General features: G+C 36.5%; 1 protein-coding gene across 2 annotated transcripts in view; it reads left to right on the plus strand.

Annotated features, from left to right (window-relative positions):
- LOC110102933 (protein SYS1 homolog) overlaps nucleotides 1-21,320 on the plus strand; it is a 50,713-nt gene extending 29,393 nt beyond the window's left edge. Inside the window, exons 2-4 of one of the 2 annotated variants that reach the window (XM_020831455.2) lie at nucleotides 7,682-7,908; nucleotides 20,844-20,894; nucleotides 20,989-21,320. In XM_020831455.2, the coding sequence (XP_020687114.1) occupies nucleotides 7,682-7,908; nucleotides 20,844-20,851 (235 nt within the window). In that variant the 3' untranslated portion in view covers nucleotides 20,852-20,894; nucleotides 20,989-21,320. Of the gene's footprint in view, nucleotides 1-7,681; nucleotides 7,909-20,843 lie in introns of both variants that reach the window. The other variant, XM_020831454.2, reaches the window with a different exon arrangement.
- Nucleotides 21,321-22,744: the final 1,424 nt, after the last annotated feature.

Below are 22,744 nucleotides of genomic sequence, written 5' to 3' on the forward strand. Positions count from 1 at the left end.
TGAATTTTTGTATTCAAGGAGGTGGAGTTTCATTTCTTTAATTTGGGTTAAGAGAAATGAAGAGAATTTTGATAGTTTCCTACAATCTAGATTTGTAGGAAGAGAAGTAGTCCAACGTGCAATCTAGAGATTGCAAATTAGAGGAATTCCTTTGGACATGTGGTGTCCAAAGAAAAGAAAGGTTTCATCCCTCCAACTTTCGGTTGGAGGAGAAAAGGAGATGGGATGTTCACTTACCCAATTTGAGTCAATGAAATAAGAAAAATTCCTATAATCTTTTTGGATTGTAGAAATCAGAGAAGGAAACATGCAACTTATGGGTTGCAAATTCATAGATGTTCCTTAAACTTTTGATGTTTAAAGGAACAAATTCACTTGCCTAATTTGACGCTAGACAAATGAAGGGGAATTGGGAGATTTCCTACAATTTAGAATTGTAGGAAAAGAAGTAGACTGAAGTGCAACTTAGAGGTTGCGAATTAGAGTGGTTTCTTTGAACGCTTTGGTGTCCAAAGATGGGATTCATCCTCCCAATTTGGTTTTGGGAGCATGAGCACGGATTTAGATTCACTCCTACAATCTTGGCTTGTAGGAAAAGAGAGAGAGAAATGCAACTTAAAAGTTGCAAATCAAAGGGATCCTTTGAACATTTGGTGCTCAAAGGAGATGAGTATATTCTCCTAATTTTGGTTTAGGAGGATAAGATGGTTTTCCTACAACTTTTGAGTTGTAGAAAAGGGGAAATCATGTGCAACTTATAAGTTGCAAGTTAGAAGAATTTCTTTGAGCATTCGGTGTTCAAAGAAAATGACACACATTCACTTGATTTAGGCTAAGTGAATGAAGAGATTTTCTACACTTTTGTTTTGGTAGAAAGAGGAAATAATGTGCAACTTGGAGGTTCCACATTCATGTGTGCCCTTGAACATTTGGTGTTCAAAGAGGAAACGAACATTCTCCTAGACTTGGGTTTAGGAAAATGAGAGGACTTTCTACAACCCTTAAGTTGTAAAAAAAAGAAGCAACAAACAACATTTGGATTGTATGTTGAGAGGGATTCCTTGGACATTTGGTGTCCAAGGAGGGGTATTTATTTGCTTAATTAGTAACTAAGCAAATGATGAAGACTAGGATTTGAGTCCTATGTTTAAGGAATTACTTATTGATTTGTGTTCTAATAAATAAATGAGTATATAAGCTTCCTACAACTTTGGTGTTGAAGGAAGAAAATGCAACCTAGAAAGTTACAAAATTTCATAGGAGGCCTTTGAATATTTGGTATTCAAAGAGGGGTGATCATTCACTTAATTTTGGGTTGAGTGAATGATGAGGAAAGACTAGGTTTTAGATTCTAAGCCTAAGCGGGGTGCTCAATTGGTTAATTTAGATTCGAACAATTGAGAGAAAGGACTTAGAATTTGGTTCTAAGTTCAACGATCCCATGTGATAGTAAGTAGAAGTTTAGGAAGAGCTTCAAACTATTATACATGGGGGGAGAAGTGGCATTTGTTTGTTGATTTTCGCATTTCAACAAACAAAGAAGAGGAAATAACCTAGGATTGATCCTAGAGTTAAAGGATTTATACAAGGATATGTTTAAGGGCTTGAGGAGCCTTAAAATATCTTGCATGAGAAAAGATATATTGGTTTCTTGTATCCCAACAAATGGGTCAATAGTTTAGAGTTTGGTTCCAAACTACAACGATTCATATGGGTATACTTGAAGACTTGAGGGGCTTCAATTCACCTCACATGAGAGGATACTTGTTGGTTTTTTGAGATTCCAACAAGAGATGTAAGAAAACTTGGATTTTGGCTCCAAGTTTCTAAAACTTATAACATGATGCATTAAGGATTTTTTTGGGAAATCCATAATGCAACACATAACGAAAGTGGGTGATAGCTCCTAAGATAGACTAGGAGACATGCAATGAGATATTTGAAGCTTGGAGTGCTCCAAATAACATCGCATAAGAGTTGTAATTTGTAGTTTTTGGACTACAAATTAAGGGGTCATCTACCTATATAGGTTAGGCAAATGAAATAGGCTAGATTTTAGAATCCTAAGCCTAAAAAGGAATTCTTTCATTGATCTTAGTCTCAAAACGAAAGAAAGGGAGAACTTAGATTTTTGGCTCTAAGCTACAAGATTTTCATATAATGATAGGTTGGAATTTTAGAGAATTCCAAATCATCATTTATGAAGGGAGAAACGTTTATTTGCTAACTTTGTGTTGTTAGCAAATGGAAATGGGAGAGAGGCTTAGGATTTGTTTTCCTAAAACCTTGATTCATGTACTATAATAATTGGGACTTAGAGAACGTCCCAACTATTAAGTGTGAGGGACATGTCATAAGGAAGAAGACTTCCCACTCTCCTACAAATGTTTTGGATTTGCTTAAAAGAGGGAAGGCAAACTTCCTAATGCACTGGAAGGTTTTCCCAAATCAAATTTGATATGATTTTGGGGACTTGAAAGTTTCTAGGAGAAACCTAAAGATCTATTTTGGCAAGATCTAAGAGGGACCTAAGAACAAACATGTAGTGGAACCTAGGCTTTTGGAATCCTAGGTTGAGAACAATCATGCAATGAAAAGATGGAGCTCCGTGGTGCTCCAAATTACCATGCATGAGGGAGGGATAGGACCATTCATTTGCTAGCTTTAGGATTCCAACAAATGAGATGGAGAGTTTGGATTCATCATAAACCCTCAATTTGGAAGTTTCAAAAAAAATGGGATTAGATAATTCTAGGCATGGGCATTCGTGGGCTTGTGAAGGCCCATGTAGCCTCAAAATCGTTTAGAATTAAATGAACCCATTTAATCTCCTTCCAATTCTCAAAGGGTTAGGGTTGTTCCAAACAAGTGGCAATCGTCATTCCAAGCAAAGTAAACTTGATGAAATGACATGTCACGGATTTAGTTGGTCATGAATGTCATGGGGTTTAAAACACAAGTCTTTGGAGACTTGTAGTAAACCTCACAACAATTTGTATCGAACAAATCCGCTACAAGTTTCCACCAAATTTATTAAACGTTGAACTTTAGTATATATAACATACCCTAAACATATGTCAATTTTGTCATAGCGTGTCAACCTAAAGAGCCTAACCTAGCATGCGACACTAGAAAGAAAAGTGTACACCCTAACATTTGATTTCTAGGTCAAATAGAATGGTCTAACCTATAGTTCAAGCATAGGTAATGAAAGGGTTGCATGAATGCAAAGACATACAATTTAAAAGGTGTTGGATACCAATCCAACATCTTCATACGCATCAAAATCCTCTTCGGACCCTTACATAAGAGTCAACTAATGGAAATCGACCAATTTCCATAGCCTTTACGAAGTGGACAGCCAACACAAAGGTATTGGGGGACCAAAAATTAAAGTTTCTAAGGACCTAAGGCTTTGGATCGTCAACCACATATCAATGGCCTTGGGAGCCTTAAGGTTTCGCCTAAGTTTTAGTGGTATACCTTCCCCGGGTTGTCCAAGCGCTCCTATCCAAGTTCCAAGCTTTGTCCAAGCTCCAAAGTCGCTGTCCTAGGTGTTCCGGTCGTCGCCGCTGCTGTCCGGGACGCTTCGAAGGAAGGCTCCAAATCGTTGTTTGGAAGATTTAGAAACCCTCCTTTGCTGTTTGGAAGTCTCCAACAGCTTCCGACTCGCCTCGAGGTCGCCGGAGACGAAGAAGGAAGAGAGTAGAAGCCTTCCTTGTGTCAGTCGAAACAGACCCGAGGTGGTCGGGTCGCGCAGGTCCGGCGAAGGAAAGAGCCGAACCTCCTGGTAGGTCCGACCGAAGCCCTGGATGAGCTCGGACGGAGCTGTCGCACACGAGAGAGGGGCTGGACGGGACTCCCGCACGCAGGAGGGATGCCTGCTCGTGAGGTAGTCGCGGGACAGGGGGGAAACAGTCGCGCGAAAGAGCCTTGGACGCGAAAAGGAGTTCCGCCTGGACTGCGCTTTTGGCTCTCTGGATCTCTCGCTTTCTACCGCTCTCTATCTCTCGCTCTCTCTGTTGGGACGGGGACCAACGAAAAAAGCCACGAAGGAGTCGAATGCCCGTCTCCTCTATCTCTCCCGCTCCTTCTACACGCGAAAAGATCGCACTCGAGTGGATCTCCTGCTGTAGCCGCTGAAACCAGGCGATTTGACGGAAAAGAGAGCGGGATTTTAGAGGAAATCTAAGCCGTTTGATTCAAATCTTGATTTGAGGTTTGAATTGAGCTAAGATTTGATGAATTGGGCTAAAATTGGGTTCGCATTGGACCCAATTTGAATCGATTAGAGTCGATTCGGACCGAAATGGGTCAGATCGAGTCAATTTTACGAAATTGGGCTCGGATCGAGGCCGAAAAGTGCCGAATTGCGTCGAATTGAACTCGCCGACACTCGACGGGGTTTGATTTAAATTGATTTGATTTTAATTTAATTAAATCGGGGTTAGATTTGAGTCAAATTCGTCTTGACGACCTTCGATCGAATCGATCGAGCATGATCGAGCCCAATCGGGCTTGATGCGAAAAAGTACGTCAACATGAGCATCCTGGCATTTATGCAACACCTATTACAACAGTTTGTATGTGAGTTGTATACATCGTTGCCATAGCACTCTTGCCTTTAGATGGCGTCTCATATGTATATTTATGCTCATAGAAGACCGGCCATCCTTGCAATATGTTTGTCATTGTTGGTTGTGTGTATGTTTGAATTCACCACATGTTGTCTATCAAACTCTTTTGCTTGTAGGAGATTCATGCATTCTTTTGTATGTTGAATTGCAGTTGATAGAGACACTATTGCACTCCATATTTATTCTTTTTTTTGTCTATTGCATCGTTGATGCTTGCTTGACGTCAAGCTACATGTAGAATCCTTCTAGTTGTAGTTGATTGAATGATTGATACATATTTCATTCTCAAATTGACTTGGCTGAATAGTCTAAGCCATTTTGTCTTCATCATTCGTCCCTTGAATGCATTGAAAGCTTGTCTTCCACTTGCTTGATTGGATAAGATTTGAATGACCCAAATTTCTTAATTAGCAATCACATTCAAATTGAAATGATAATTCTTTAACATTCCATTAGAATCTTGATGCCATCTTTCAAATCAAATTCTTCTTTAATTATTGTGTTCAGGTTATGGTTAAATTTAATGTCATTTGAGTTCAATGCGGATTTGAGTCCAAAACCCAATGTCAAATTTGAGCTCGATGCTGTCCAAATCAAGTCCTCATGTTCAGTTCAAATGTTCAAATCTTTGTTCATCTCATTTGATTTTTAAATCAAATGCAAGTTCAAGTCCCCTATGGTCCAATATGAGCATCCAGTTCACTATCACTATGTTCGAGCTCAAATTCATTTGAGTCTTATTCGGTTTAGGTTCCAGTTCACAAGTCTTCTATGCTGTTCATTATGATTTTCTTCGATTCAAGTTCATTTAAGTTAGGATTCAATGTTTGCAACTTTGATTAATGTTCAATTTGAGTTATAGTCCTTTTATTTGCTCAAATTTAAATCCGAGCTCAAGCTTAAGCTCATTTTGCGTGTATTTTTTTGATTTGTGTGTCGATTGCTCCGTTTTGTGTGTCGATTTTACCGAGTATCGAAATTGGACAAATTGTCATTGTATTTACTGTATTGTCCATGTTCATGTCGCAATGACGTAGTCCGTTTTGCTATCAGACATCATTTGGGTGACGTCGAGGCCTAATTCTCTCGAAATACATGTTGTCGCTTTAGAACTGCCTTGATTTGCATGCACTATCTCATTCAAACAAATTGGTAGTGCATTTAGGGTATTAATGGTGTTTCAGACACAATGACGAAGTCCGTTTGTCAATTGGACGTCATTTGGGTAACGTCGAGCACCCTTTTTTCTCGAAATGCATGATTTGCCCTGAGATGCGTATTGAAACCCTCGCATGTCTTCAATTTGTCAAATTGAATGTCATTCTTAGGTATTCTAAGATATTTGGGATGTTCTAAACACAATAAAGAAGTCCGTTTTGTGATCGGACTTTGTTTGAGCAGTGCCGATGCCTATTCTCCTTGATATGCGTGTTTTGTCTTAAAATTTGTGCCATCAAATTTAGATGATCCAAGTTAAACATAGAAAATGTGGCTCTTGAGTATTCACGATATTTCGGTCGCAATGGAGAAATCCGTTTTGTGAACGGACATTATTTGGATAGCATTGAGGCCGATTTTTTTTTAAATTCGTGTTGACACATCGGGATCTGTGCAACCATTCTGATACTCCAAATTGAACAAAAAATATAGTTTTTAGAGGTTGACAAGGTTCCAGACGCAACGACGAGTCGTTGATTCGACGTTGTTTGGATAGTGTCGAGGCTAATATTCCTCGAAATACTTGTTATTGTATCTGAATTTCCTCGGGATTCGTGCCACTACCTTGTAAGATCCAAATTAATTAAATAAAACATATATTTTGAATGTTGGTGATGTTCTGGACGCAACGACGAAGTCTGTTTGTCAACCCGACGTCGTTTGTCAACCCGACGTCGTTTGATCAGCCTCGTTCTTTAATTTCGGGTGTTAGTCAACTCTTTTGACCGATCTCATCCGATATGACTTGAGGGGCCTCGAACTTAGCATAATTCAACGTTCTGATTGCAATGCCACCACTGTCCGTTTGACATTCAGAGGTCATTTGACCCTTTAAGTAATGCGTCGCGCCAACCCGCGCATTGTTTAATTCGCCATTTTCGTCCCTTTTGCACGTAGTGTGAGTTGTAGGGGTCAACAATATCACACAAATTTGCTTCAGTAGACGTAGTTTGAGTTGCACGTGAGTGATTCTTCTTGGGTAAATTCAACATCTTATAGATGTTGGAGCAATCCATTTTGCTAACGGGTGATGCAGGTGGTTTGTGCAACAGTTGGGTATTTGAACATTTTTCATATGATGTTGCATCAGCAGACCATTATTTTCATTGCACGTGTTGGAATCGGCTGTGAAATATAGTTGGAGGTCAACATTTATATGTGGTTTACTTTAATATTTTCATCTTTTCTATTCCACTTGGTTTAGTGTGTACTTTTTTAAGATGTAAAAGTTTACTTCTACGGTTTCTGTTTTCCACTCTTAAATGGTCGACCTGTTTGCTTCTTATAGGAGGGGAAGGAACTCACTTGATTTGGCGTATTACCCTTTAAGATGTGAAAATTAAGGCAAGCTGTGTTTTTTTTTTCCCTGCATTTTCAGGACAAGTTATATGCCATGATTGTGTTTTTGAATTATGAGCTGTAATGATGAGGGTCATTGTTTTCAATATTAGTTTTCGTTTTACACTGATGTACGTTTTCTCCAGCACTAGCCGAATATGCTTAACTTGCTTATTCTTATCCGCGCAGCTGAATTTTTCAGTCATTCGGTAAGTGATTAGAGTGAAAATAATAGTTATATTTTACTTGATAGTTCTTCCTATAACTGGATCGTGGTCCATCCCATGCATAAAACTCTTCTCTGATGTTGGGATTTACATTTTAGTCGTCCATGTTCTAGTCTTTATCCTCAGCATTTCTTGAGACCTTTTCGTTTTGGTTACATGAGATTATAAACTTGTTCAAAATCATTATCATTGCAAAAAATTAATCGATTCTAGATTCAATAAATTATCCATTAGTCTAACATTCCACTATTTCTTGAGCAGGGCAGGGTACATTCTTTTCCTGATTGAGAGAGCAAAGAAGTGTTTAGACTTCTCAGCCACTCTCTACATTATCCATCTTTTTGTGTGTATCATGTATGGAGGATGGCCATCATCTTTGACATGGTGGATTGTGAACCTCACGGGTTTAGTATTGATGGCACTGCTTGGTGAGTGGCTGTGCATTAGGCGTGAATTGCGAGAAATTCCAATTACAAGACTCCGTTCAAGTAAGTTTTACATGCAATTGGCGATCCATGTTAAGTTCTATGAGCATGCTTCATATTTCCCCATCCTTGCGCACATGGAATGGTCCTATTGATACAATGCTTTGTTTTATGAAAGTTGAGATATTTATAATTGATAGCTTCCTGGGAAACCTGCTAACTAAAGGAGCAATTTCATTCATTTTTGTACATTATTAAGGGCATCATAAATAGTTAAATTGATTGCGGTAATAATGAGAATATATATATTTTTTGAAGAAATATTAAAACAATAAAATGATGAGTAAATCAGGAAAATTAACTAGAATTGTCAGAGGAAAATAAGAAGTACACTATACAATATACAAATAACTTGATAGCTTGTTAAACTAAATCCCTAAGAATATGTAAACTACAAAATGGCTTATTTGGATCGCCTTGAAGCTTGTTGAAACTAGGGGAGTGATGATAGTTTTTTTTTTCTAATTCTTGTCTCGTTTGGATAGTAAAATTTAAAATCTCCTATCCATTAGAGATTCAACACTTAGTATTTGCTATCGACGGATTGTGTTATTTTGTGATTGAGCACGTCATAGAAAATAATATATTATCTTGAAGGAAAAAAAATCATTTTGCTATGAACTCAATAATAAAACTCACAATTTTAGCTTTAATAAAGATTTTTCTCTATTTAATATTTGGTTGGATATGATATATTTTATTTTGGGATACAGATATCTCATAATAACATGCCCCTATGGTTAATTACATCTTAAGTATTTGTTACTTGAGAATACTTTTGATTAAACTAGTGATTTTTTTAGAGTCATCAAAATATTGGCTTTTTTTTTGAAATTTGTGAAATGCTTGTTCAAAAATTTGGTCATTAGCAATTTCAAAGGAGATGAGATCAACTCTAAATTAAATTTTTGGAATGAAAGCCAAAGAAATGAAATGTAGGAGTTTGATTCTTAGAAAACTCAGAGGTACTTAAACTATAATATGTTGGACTTTGCATTTAATCAAAATTTTATTTAAGTTGACCAATTTGATTTAGAAGATTGAGGCTTATACATGTTATGTAAAATATCCGGAATGTGAGGGCTTATGAAGTAACTGGAATCAACAACAGCCTCGAATCCTAGAATTAAGGTGAGAACTACTGAAGGGTAGTGTCTCGAATCTAAGTTTAACGGAGTGCAAGGTACTTACAAACCTACACCTCACATGAGACATAAGTTTGTCTGACTTCTGAATTTACAATCCTGCCTAAAAAGGGATACCAGTTAAACCTACCTAACCGCTTTTAAAATCATGTTGTCCGGTCTGAATGCGTATGAAGAGTAGTGAAGATTGTTTTGAATTAGAAGATATGACTTACAACTTAATTTTTAGGCCAAGATGCTTGACCATGTGAGTATGTATATGCTGACTCTCTAAATGCAAATTTTTGTTATCTAATCCTTAAGTGAGAGATTTTTATATGTGACACACTGATAATACATGATTATTTCATTTTATTTTTAATTTGAATGTGTGGCTTATTTAAGTAAGCTATGCAAATTTCGATAAAAAAATGCATATCATCCTATATTGATTTTTTTTATTTAAATATTTTAATTTGTAGAAATCTATTGACCATGCCTCCTTGGGAGGTTTTAGGCAGCACCTACAAGCAAACAATGTTAAATAATCATGACTTATTTTTACCCCTCTTGGATATGACTACCTGCAGAAAAACTCACGAGTCGAGCTCGAGTTCGAGCTTGTTTACCAAATGAGCTCGAGTTATGTGATGGCTGAGAAATCATAAAATTCTTCAAACTTCTTTAATTGTTACTTAATTGTCATGCTTATTATTGAGAAATCATAATATTCTTCCCTAGCAATGGCTTTAAAGAAGTTTATCTCCATTGAAGTTATTCTTCAAACGCAAGCAATGAAGACAGGCCAACAAATTCAAACTATTGCTGCACTTGTCACTTATCTGCTCAATATCATTAGCACACAAGCTTTAAATCCAGCCTAGGAAAGAATAATTTTAGCACATATGATGTCATAGAGGACATTGAAAAATACTACCAGAACTTTGCCTCTAATAAGTGATACTGGGGTCAAAGATCCAACAATAACAACAACAACAACATAAATCCTTTATCCCACTATGTGGGTCGGCTACATGTATCCTTTTTCGCCATTCTGTCCTGTTAAAAGTCAAATTATCATTTAAATCTAATAAAGAAAAATCATTTCTAATATTTTCTAATCAAGTCTTTTTAGGTCTACCTCTACCTTTCTTAATATAAGTCAAATCTAATATCTCAACTTTCCTAACCGGGTCATCAGAAGGCCTCCGTTTAATGTGACCAAACCATCTATGGCGACTCCAACCTTTTCACGTATATGCTCATTTCGTATCATATCTCTAAGGGTCAAACCACTCATCCACCTAAGCATCCTCATCTCTGCAACACTTAACTTAGTATTATACTTCTCTTTTAATGGCCAACATTCGACACCATAAAGCATTGCAGGTCTCTGTTAACCTCTGTATAAACCACACAAAAGAGGGAAGAAGCCATAAATCCCGCATACATACCTTGCACCCGTCGAGTCCCCGAAATCCCTCCAGAAATCTCGAATACCTCGTATCCCGCCGAAATCTTCCGCAAATCTCGCTGAAATTCTGCAAAATCGGCACGGAAGTGTCATTTTTTCAGCAATATCTGTTTGAGCTTCGCGTAAATCTTGCGACCTTAAGCTCATTCGCATTGATAAAATGAAGGTTGAGGCTCTCGTTCAGGCTTCTTCTCCACATGAGACTCTTCTTCTCTCCCCGAATCCTTCCACACACGCGAAAGCTCTGATTCCTTTGTCTCTGCCGAAACTCCACTCGACCCCCTCTCAACCGAATCCATCCAAACTTCCTGCTCTTCTGTTTGCCGAGCTTACATCTTCTTGAAGCCATCCAAGTCTTCCTCCTAATTCCTCTCACGGACAGAAGCCATACCTCCATCTCGACGCCATCTTCCCGATCTCTACCCTATTCAAACCTCTACAGCTTGTCGATCTCCACCCTAGCCAACGCTTTCCCTTAGACCCTTACATGTAGCCGTAATCCCGCCGGCTTCAACCATCTCGACTCCATCCAGTTCCGCCGGCCCAGAGAGAGAGAGGGGGAGAGCTCTTCTTACCCGTGCCCTATCTCTACCTCACACAAGCCTCACTCGTCCGGTCCCATTTAATCAACAAGCCCAAATCTCATTTCACTCCTCTTAACCCAGGTGATTAACCTCTCTCTTAATAATAAAATGAAATAAAATAAAATAAGTACCTCGAAATGCTCACGTAGTGCAGAGGGGGGAAAGAAACTGTGCTCTTTTAAACAAGTATCCGTAGACCCTTAAACGCTCATGTAGCGGGCGGGGATTGAATAATTTGCGGCCGCGGTATCATTTGAAACCTACCTGAAGCGCTCAAGTAGCGATGAGGGGAAGGCTAGTCTCTCGGATTTTCCCTTAAACAGGGGAGACGTCGGGAGACTGTATAAATTTGGACTGAAACGCACAAGGACTTGAGCAAATTTTGGATGGTAGAGGACTTTATTTTGAACATTGAAGGGACTAAATTCAAACTTAAATAAATTAAAAAAAAAATTAAAATCAAACTTGAGGAAGAAAAGTTTGAACTCAAAAGGATGAATTTAAATGAACTTGAGCATGACTTGAACGAACCGCATGGGAGTGTATTTGAGGTCAAATTCAAATGAACTAAATGTTGAGCTCAAATTGGACTCATACTTGAACTTTACAAGACAACAAAAGAATTCAAATGAATTTGAACATAAGTAATGATCATGAACATCATTACATGAAACTCGAATTTAAATGAACATATATGGAACTTGTGATGAAAATAAAGACTTGCAATGAATATAGAACTTACAAACATCATTTACTCACAAATGATGATAAAGACTCGTGCAATAAAATGGCACTAGAATGGTTTGATATGCGATAAACATAACAAGGTGAGACATGTGGATGCATTCGAGTGAATATCAACCTGCATGCAATGTTTAAATAAAGAATGCAGTGATATGTTTACAGTCAATAACATAGAGTATTTTCACAAGTCTTCATGCTCGATGAAATGTGGATATCAAACAAATGTTGAATATTAAGCCCTATACACATGTTGTAAACCATCCCCAAGGCCAGAGAACTTGCACGATCAATTTGTTTACAAGTGATAAAAAGATTCAAATGAGGGTTGGTTTGTAGCTAATGTCAAGGGATTTTCAAACAAATATGTCAATCCGCTTGCAATTGATTGGGGGAGCAATACACAATGAATGCAATATATTCACAAGCAAAGTGGAGAAGTCGTTAGGAAAATAGTCCGCCTACTATCAATGACAGCTAATGGGTATCTATCTCACAAATATATATAACAGTTTTCACAAATACTGAAATACATGAAAGCAAATATATTTGTCCCATACAAGTGGAGGTATTTTGTATTCAAATGAACAAGCAAGGATTCATATATCTCACTCAGGAGCAATGACCAGAGGATTCATGTATGAATAAGGCTACTACAAAGAACATTGGACACCACTTGCTACAAAATGGGGTCTCTAATGAATGATACAAATTATTCATGAGGGAGGTAGAAGGATCTAACTTCTCTACAAGAAACATATTAACATGATTTGTTACTTATGAATGCTGAGGATGGCTAAGATGTGAAAGCAACGACTCCCCTACAGTTGACATTAGATATCTCGTGGATACAAATAACGACTGTCACAATTACGATAAGATACACAAGCAAATGTAACAAATCATCAATCAACATACATGGTGATATTATTGATGAATGCAATCCATTTAGCAGTCTATGTTAATATGCATATAAAATGTGCTGAATTTACCTACAAACAACAGTAGTAGAGATATTGCATGGATGGTGGACCCCTTACGAACAACCTAAAATTTGTAATTGATATAGTGATTGTGCTTGCAAGTCGTGGTACTGTGTATGTTATAAGTATGATGAATTCTCCTACAAATATGGATGAAGAAGTTAATATTGAATGCAACTCAACCCCGTTGCCAAGTACTATTATATAGATAAATACGTTCACTCGGCTACAAGTGATAAAGATTGAAAGGTCACTTATGAATGACGAATAATCGATAGTATGCCCAATAAATTATCTAGAGAAGGGATAATAAGAAGCATGAAATGATCATCATGATTTGTCCACAATCATGTGTAATGAATACGATAGTCTACCTGTGCAAAGCAGCAAACAACTCAATCCAAAAAATTGCTACAACACGCCATCGGATCTGCAACCTATATACAAGCAGACAGAAGACGTGTACAATCTTCTAAATAGAATGCTGTATTCAAATGAGGGTTTCCCACATAACTAAGCAGCATCAAATATCCTAAAATACCCCCACACATGCACCATAATTTATATACACATAGGTACACAAAGAGGGGGGGGGGTATATGATCACCAAACGCGCATGGGCTCCGACGAGCGTGTTAAGGGTATACACGTGACGTCTAGGGATGCTGCGCTGGTACATAAATGAACGTAATTTGAACCCATCCTCCTAAGCAGGTAAATAGGAGTTGACAATGTTCAATAAATAATTATAAAATACCCCTCAGGTACCCGCATGGGCCCTGATGAGTGTGTTATAAGTGCACACGTGACGTCTAGGGATGTTGCGCGGGTCAATAAGTGAATTCAAGTTTAAATCCGATCATGCTATGCGGATCAATAGGAGTCGACAGGTTTTGAACCATCAAACAAATATACGACTGCGATAATCGGTATATTTGTCTTAATACATTCATATTAGGCCTTCAAGGCCTATAACAATGAGAATTCACTAATAAAGGTACAAAGTCTACGAAACTTGATCATCTATTGACAGTTAGACAAAGTTGATAAGATTCAATACATAAATGGAACTGACCCCAAACACCCTTATGATGGCCCTGTTGAACAAAAAAACCTCAACCGGAGTGGTTAATTTCAAATATCTCCAATATTCCACGTAAATATCCATAAAAATTCAAAACTCCACAAAGTCCAAAATCCAAAACTCAAAAAATATACAAAATTTCATATATTTAAAATTAAAATAAATCCATCAACACTTAAATTAAAATTCATCCACCCTCCGCAATAGTTTATCGATGTGGACAAATTGAAATTTACTTCAGCTCACATAGAGCTAATGCCTAGTCGAAAATATCACTAGGATCCATTCTCAAATCATCTCCTATCAATAAGGATGTTGTACGTGTTCTCTAACAGGCGGTTTGTCGTCAAATGGCACCGCAGGATAAGCGATTATGATCCGGGGCCCTCTAAACCGAGTGGTTTTGCTGCCAAATTATATCACGAAATATCGGTTATGGCCAGAGCCAAAACGTTCCTTAATGACATCAAATCATCGATATATAAATCAATAGGATATTAGGATATGATCGATAAGGCACAAAGCCCTATGTTAGCTAAGGTGGATTCAAATTTGTCCCCTTAGACAAGCTTCCCCCTAGGTCTACAAGGTACCCTTGGATGAAGCAACCCATGATTGCTGACAAGGATCCTTCTATAAGGTTGGGTCGACTACCTCATCTGACTAAGTAGACCAGGTACCACGATGGCCCGGGACGACGGAACCATGGGATCTTGATCGGGTCCATCATCCATTCCCCCATTATTCGCTTTAAGTGTAAGATGGTGAAATTTCTAATTTTAAATGTCAAACATTCAAATTCCCAATTCCAAACCTGTGCTGCTATTATACGCCTAATACTACGTATCTATGGATACAACGTATCTGATTGACGACTAGCCTTAATTGAAAGTTTCTCTCGTTATCGGGAGAGGTAATTAACTCTAGGGGCTTGTGCCTATAGGAAACCAGAACTCAGATCTTAAAGTCCTCGCAAAATGAAGGCGAAATCTCTGGGTAGTGTCTTATCTACAAACCCATATGCCTTCCAAAATTTATCCCGGAACTTATTCCCTTAAAACTCCCCTGAAAAAAAAAAAGCTCAACGGGTGGAGGCTGGGGCCGAATTTTCGGTGCCCACAGTCTCACCACCATCTTGTAGAATTTTCCCTTAAGTTTGAGGACTTTTCTATCGCAAAATAAGCCCGATGCATTCCTCCACTTCAACCATCCAACTTGAATTATGCTGATAATTTCACCATCACTCTGAACAGTAGATCTAAGATATTTAAAACGTGTACTCTTATTAATGACTTGATCGCCCAAAGTTTCAATCCCTTCACCAAGTCTATTGCTACTAAAATTACACTCCATATATTAAGTTTTAGATCTACTCAAGCAAAAATCTTTAGACTCTAAAGTTGATCTCCTTAATTCAAGTTTACCTTCAACTCCCTCTCAAGTCTTATCAACAAGAAGAATATCATCAACAAAAACATACACCAAGGTACATCCTCTTGCAAATGTCTAGTGAGAACATCCATGACTAAAGCAAAAATGATGCGAACATCCAACCGTCCATGCCTATTCGAGGAGGAGCTGAAGATCGACGACCGAGATCACTTTGTTTTATTTTAGTTTATTAAGTATATTTTGATTTAGTTTTGCAATTTTACTTTTTACCCTCTTGTCTTATGTAAGCCCAAGGGGCAAATGTGTTTTTTAATTTCTTTTGAGGCCCTATATATCGAGACCCCTTCTTTTGTATTAGGTATGATGGAATTATAATAAAAAAATTTGTGTTTTGCACTTGTATTCTTTGGGAAAAACATTAGTAAAATCCCTATGTGAGGGAGTCAGAGTTTCCACCAGCCGCAGGATGGATTCGGTCTCGTGGCTTGAGAAGTCCCTTAGAGGAGGGCAACGTATCACCCGTCAATCTTTGGAAGAGTCCAAGGCTCGCAATTTTATCTTTTATCTTTTGTTTTTATTTATGTTCCTTCTTGTTTTGCCATAATTATTTCCTCTTATTTTAGGAAGGTTTAATTTCAAATTTCAAAGCATTTTGAATTTGAAATTCCTTTCCTAATTTAAGAGATCTAATTTTGGAAAGTTCCTAAATTACGTTCAATTTGAATTTTGAATTGAATTGGATTGAAAGTCATTCCTTCCTAATTTGATTTTTCAAATCAAGGAAGAGTAATGGTTTTCTCTCAAATCCCTTCCCTCTTTGGATGCCGCCGGCCTCCACATGGTCCCCACCCCTTTCTTTCACCATTCAAGCTTTGTTTCCTAAATTAGATTGAGGTGAATTTGGATAGATTTGAAACTCAAATTTAATTGATTTGAAATTCAAAATCTTTTCTAATTTATCAAATCTATTTTAGGAAAGTTCTTTAATTAAATCCATTTGAATTTCAAATTTAATTTCAAATTCAAATAGGATTTATTTAAACACTTTCATAAATCCTAAAGCCTTAAATTAAGCACCCAAAATCACCTCCCCAATCTCCTCCTCTATCATTAAACCACCGGCCCCCTTTCTAATAAATCCTAGGATTTTATTTCCTAAAATCCCTAATCCCTCTTGGAAAGAATTCAAAACCCATCCACCTCACCTGGCCGAAATTCCTCCCTATGCATCCACCTCTTTAAACCTTTCCAAACTCATTATTGTACTAGGAATTAAATCCATCCCCTTCTTCCCCTGTTGGCCGAAATTTCCCAAGTCCCTTACACTAGATTTCCTCCATTAAATCCTCACAAACTTCATCCATCGTGAAGTCTTCTACCTCCTAATATTGCTACCAGGGAATACCGACCACTGTCCTTGCATCCCCACCCTACGGAAGTCTCAAAACTGCTGTCCTGCACTGTTGGAAGTCTGAAATTGTTGTTCAAAGGATGCCAGCAGCCTATAACAACTACCCAGGGTCTAAACAAGAGGTTGAGTTTGCTGTTTAGAATTTCCCAAGTGCCAAGAGCTGTTCTTCAGACCTCACGAGTTTGTTCTTCAGGACCCATAGGACTCAATCCTCCTACCCGTTGTACATCAGTTTGGTATCAGAGCATGGTTGCTCACCCGGGAAGAGAACTCGACGGAGTCGAGTCTTTTCCACCCTGGTAGAATGATGCGGACATCTAACCGTCCATGCCTATCCGAGGAGCTGAAGATCGACGACCGAGATCACTTTGTTTTATTTTAGTTTATTAAGTGTATTTTGATTTAATTTTGTAATTTTCCTTTTTACCCTCTTGTCTTATCTAAGCCCAATGGGCAAATGTGTCTTTTAATTTCTTTTGAGGCTTATATATAGAGGCCCCTTCTCTTGTATAAGGTATGATGGAATTATAATAAAATTTGTGTTTTGCTGGGAACAACGTTAGTGAAATCCCTATGGGAGGGAGTCGGAGTTTCCACCAGCCGCAGGATGGGTCCGAGCTCTTGGCTTGAAGTCCCTTGGAGGAGGGCAACATATCACCCGTCAGTCTTCGGAAGAGTCCAAGGCTCGTTGTTTTATCTTTTATCTTTTGTTTCCTTGTTGTTTCTTGTTGTCATCTTCATCCTCTCCTACTTCCACCATCACGTCGTCTCCTCTCTCACCCCTAGCTGCCGCCCTCATCATCCTCCTCCTCCCTCCAAAACCCAAATTACATCTTGAATTCTTGCCATAATTATTTCCTCTTATTTTAGAAATGTTTAATTTCAAATTTCAAAGCATTTTGAATTTGAAATTCCTTTCCTAATTTAAGAGATCTAATTTTGGAAAGTTCCTAAATTAAGTTCAATTTGAATTTTGAATTGAATTGGATTGAAAGTCATTCCTTCCTAATTTGATTTTTCAAATCAAGGAAGAGTAATGGTTTTCTCTCAAATCCCTTCCCTCTTTGGATGCCGCCGGCCTCCACATGGTCCCCACCCCTTTCTTTCCCCAAATTAGATTGAGGTGAATTTGGATAGATTTGAAACTCAAATTTAATTGATTTGAAATTCAAAATCTTTTCTAATTTATCAAATCTATTTCAGGAAGGTTCTTTAATTAAATCCATTTGAATTTGAAATTCAAATAGGATTTATTAAAACACTTTCCTAATTTCTAAAGCCTTAAATTAACCACCCAAAATCACCTCCCCAATCTCCTCCTCTATCATTAAACCACCGGCCCCCCTTTCTAATAAATCCTAGGGATTTATTTCCTAAAATCCCTAATCCCTCTTGGAAAGAATTCATAACCCATCCACCTCACCTGGCTGAAATTCCTCCCTATGCATCCACCTCTTTATACCATTCCAAACTCATTATTGTACTAGGAATTAAATCCATCCCCTTCTTCCCCTGCTGGCCGAAATTTCCCAAGTCCCTTACACTAGATTTCCTCCCTTAAATCCTCCCAAACTTCATCCAACATGAAGTCTTCTACCTCCTAATATTGCTGTCCGGGAATTCCAACCACTGTCCTTGCATCCCCACCCTACGGAAGCCTCAAAACTGCTGTTTTAGTAAAACCTGCTGTCCTGCACCGTTGGAAGTCTGAAATTGTTGTTCAAAGGATTCCAGCAGCCTATAGCAATTACCCAGGGTCTAAATAAGAGGTTGAGGTTGCTGTCCAGAATTTCTTAAGTGCCAAAAGCTGTTGTTTAGACCTCACGAGTTTGCTCTTCAGGACCCATAGAACTCAAACCTCCTACCCGTTCTACATCAAAAAAGATATGGACTTAAGGCTGATCCTTGATGTAATCCAACCTAATTAGGAAAATACTTGGTCAAACCACCTTGTGTTTGAACACAAGTAATAGCTCCTGCATACATATCTTTAATAATTTGAATATAAGCATTATTAACTCCTTTCTTTTCAAGAACTCTCCATAGCACTTCTCTTGGAACTTTATTTCTCTAAATCAATAAATATCATATGTAGATCCTCCTTATTCTCTGGACGTTGAATTTTTTTTTCTTTGGAACAAAAATTCTCCCTTGTGGTGTTGCGGCGTTCCAAGTACAAGCACTATGACACTCCAATTAGGCGCTGCGGTGCTAGATAATCAGTGTTGCGATGCTTGGACATGGCGCTGCAACACTGCAATGAATTTTCTTCCAATTGACCACTTCATAGAGAATTTCCTAAAAAAAACAACTTGAGTACTTTTCACACTAAATTTCATAATTTAAACACTTTTTAATTCAACAGCCGCCATTGCATAAATCAACTTATTTTATATTTAAGAAAAATTAAAATAACATGTTTTTAATATATTAAATATATTTTATTTCACTTTAAAATATAAAGAAAATAAAATAAAAACTATCCAAGAGCACCTTAATGCGCTTGAAATTCATTGTTATTTTCATTTAAGTGCCGTTGTTAGAATAATAATCAATCGTGTTAGTCTATGCTTCGTAAACACAAATACTAAACAATACTACAGGTTTTGTATTCATTTACGCAAAATACAAACTGGATTAACCATACATGAACAGCGGATGAAGAGTAAGAAATTTTCATCCTATAGTGAATTATAAACAATATTGACAGGTTAAAAGTATTTGTCAATCCAAAAAACTTGCTAAATTGATCATGCATGTGCAATTAAATAATAAGAAATTTGCATCCAATAGTAAATAAGCAATACTGACAAGTTATAACATTCGTCAACCCATAATACCAACTAAACTGTCCATAATCGCTCAGTGGAAGAGTAAGAAATTTGATGTTCCAGCAGTGAATTATAAACAATACTGACATTGAATCAACTAAACATAATAAGGATGAAATATACATGATCACATATTATGCAGCGATATAAGTACGAGAATACAAACACAATATAAAAGAATATGGGACATCTTTATTATAAAAATATCTGACATAAATACGACAATATTATATATTGTTAAAAACTAAAAATATAATTTAATAGTTGCAAAAATTAAATAATTATAAAATTTATACAATTTAACTTATTAATTTTGTTCTTCAACAAAATAAAAATAAAAGCCTTGTCAAAATGACATTTTAAACAAAATTAACTGCTAAGGATATTTCAATCCTCTTTTTCAAAAATAAAATCTTTTTATCAGCCATTTAACTTTCCATATTCAGTGCTGCATATTTCAATATCATAAAATATCGGTTGATGCTGTATGATCACTAAAACAAAACTAGGTTTGGAAAAGAATATTGACAAGCTTTTCAAAGAATCAATTTTCTCGAACATGCCTCTAGTGAGTCAAGAAGAAAGACTAATCAATGCTGAGATTAATCATTTTTACACAAAATACAATGTTATCTAAACTACGTCATCACTGAATCAAGAAGAAAGATTAAAGAATTTTGCATAGTTAATGCTTTTTAGTATTCATCAACACACAAATAGGTAACATTCGTGATCCCTGAAATAACGAAGCATTACTGACATGCTTTACACTATTCATCAACAGAAAATACGGAAAAAAGGGGAATTTTTTGCATCGTAGATTTAAAAAATGTTAACAAAAACAATTAACTACGACCTTCTAAGGAGTACAGAAATGATGTGTGCTAGTTATTCTGATCAAAATAAAGATCTGGGCTTTGTTTGTTGACGAAAAGAAATAATGTCAGAAGGCAACATCAGCTCGAAATACATTCATCTTGACTTGCAAATCAACTTACATTGACCAATCAACATTCCCCACCAATAAGCGTCTCAAAAATTTTCATTATACTACTCCATAATTCGTGGCATAGTCACCACGAACTGCAAATCCATAAAAGCAAGGGTTTGGGTTTACAGGTTCTGTTCAGTGTCGCTCACAAAATATTTTCCATGCAGAACACAACAAAATTGCTGAATACTGCGATCCTTCTTTTGCAATCATGAACATAGCATCAATATTCTACTGTTACCATCTATTATTCTTTTATTTAATCTTTTTTATTATATTCTTCACATGGGCTAAGTGGCTGATGCGAATTTTATTGCCAACAGATGTTTAATGATGGTGATTGGAAGGCGACAGACCTTCAGCAACTTATATCAGTTCTCACTTTCCCCATTTGATAATAATATTCTTTTCATTTTGCAGATAATATATGTATGAAATATTAAAATATGATTTTTGCTGTTAAATCAGCTTTACAACAGATATGGAGAAGTTCTCCAAGATCAAGAATGGTACGAATTCTTAAGCAAGCATATTGCAGTGAGGACTCCTGCTTGTATGTTATTGCTTTTAGTCTGATTTTTCCTCCAGTGAGGACTCCTGCGTGTATGTTATTACTTTTTGTCTGATTTTTCCTCTCATCATGGTGCTTTTAGAGGATTTTGCGGGAATGATTTGGCTTAGCCTAACATTATAGATGATCACTTGTATGCAATCCTGTTTTCAATTCATTATTTTTAATGATGCATGATATTCAAACTTTTTATAAGAAATTCCCCGAAGTATTCTAAATCTTTGGTTTATGCTCGTTTTTATTGGTTCGTAATATTCGTTAGATATTAAATGTGTTTGGTTTGATTACAAGTTAATGTTGGTATTTTAGTTCTTATATGTCAAATTTCAGATATTGTTCGCCTGTTGTAGGTTAAATGTCTCGATGTAAATTATTTCATCCAGGCAATTTCATGATTTAGGTTCAACAGCGTATTGTTAATTAAATTGTTATTATATTGATTTTTCATTATATGCCCTTCGGTCTCTACAGCACTCTCAGTTTTTTTTTTTTTTTATAAATTTTATTTTAAATCATAAGAACTTATAAAACTTGTGTACTGGAGAAAGCATTTATTTATCCCCGTCTCTACAGAAATGTTAAGTTAGTCGAATCTAGCACCTGTTGATGCTTACCTGAAATACTTGCTTCAACATTAGCTCTAGAGAAAGCCTTTATCCCTGTGTGTAGAGAAATGTAAAGTTTCTGGAACCTGGCACCTGTTGATGATTACATGGACAATTTAACAGTTTTGTATGGATGTAAGAATTTCTTGTGAGTGTAAACAAGTAATGTGTTTGGCAAATTTAACATTTCTCTTTATACTTTTTCTTGTTTTTTTATTTGATACTTCCCTATGGCTGGCTATGTACCTGTAGTGGGATAAATGTTGCAAGCTTGCAATAAGTAACATGATTTCATGAACCCTGGTAAATGCGTCAGTTTTTTTTTTTTTTTACTTTAATAATATTATTAGAAACTGTTATAAATTTTAGCAGTATATCTGGAGATTATATGCTATTATCACTAGGAGCATTGTCGTTCTAGGGTTTCAAGCCTTAAAAAAAAAAAAAGGTTGTGTACTTGTGTTAGTCAGCAAGTATAAATTTTTTTGAATAATTATGACATAAATTCTTTAATATATTGTGCTAATGTAATAGCGTTCCATGCATTGTATGACTTAAATATTATAAAAAATATGTAAGGGTTGTTGCATTGGTGTTTGGGTGCAATGGTAAATAGGGATTACTCTATTATGGAAGGAGGGGTAGCAATAAGAAGAAGAGCAACGACAACTAAAAACCAAAATACATGAAATTTAAACTTTGGTAGGAATTTGAAATATAGGAACTCTTACGTACGAACAAATTAATGAGATTCATATAATTCATTAGAAGATAAATATTCTATGTATTTAAAAAATTAAATGAGTTGATAAAATGCTAAAAAGCTTGATAGTTTATGACTGAAATTTTGGTATTCATAAAGAAGTTGTACTAGAAATGGTATTATGTATGATTAGAAATAAAAGTCTAAAAGAATAATGCTATAGAAACTAATAAAATTGGTGATAAAATTATAGTCTAATTAATATTATATTTATAGAATTATGCTATAGAAATCAATAGGATTATACCCTTTCCAATTGCACATAACTTCAACTCTAGAATTACT

This window comes from Dendrobium catenatum, unplaced genomic scaffold (assembly GCF_001605985.2).
Source record: "Dendrobium catenatum unplaced genomic scaffold, ASM160598v2 fragScaff_scaffold_315, whole genome shotgun sequence".
Lineage (NCBI taxonomy): Eukaryota > Viridiplantae > Streptophyta > Magnoliopsida > Asparagales > Orchidaceae > Dendrobium > Dendrobium catenatum.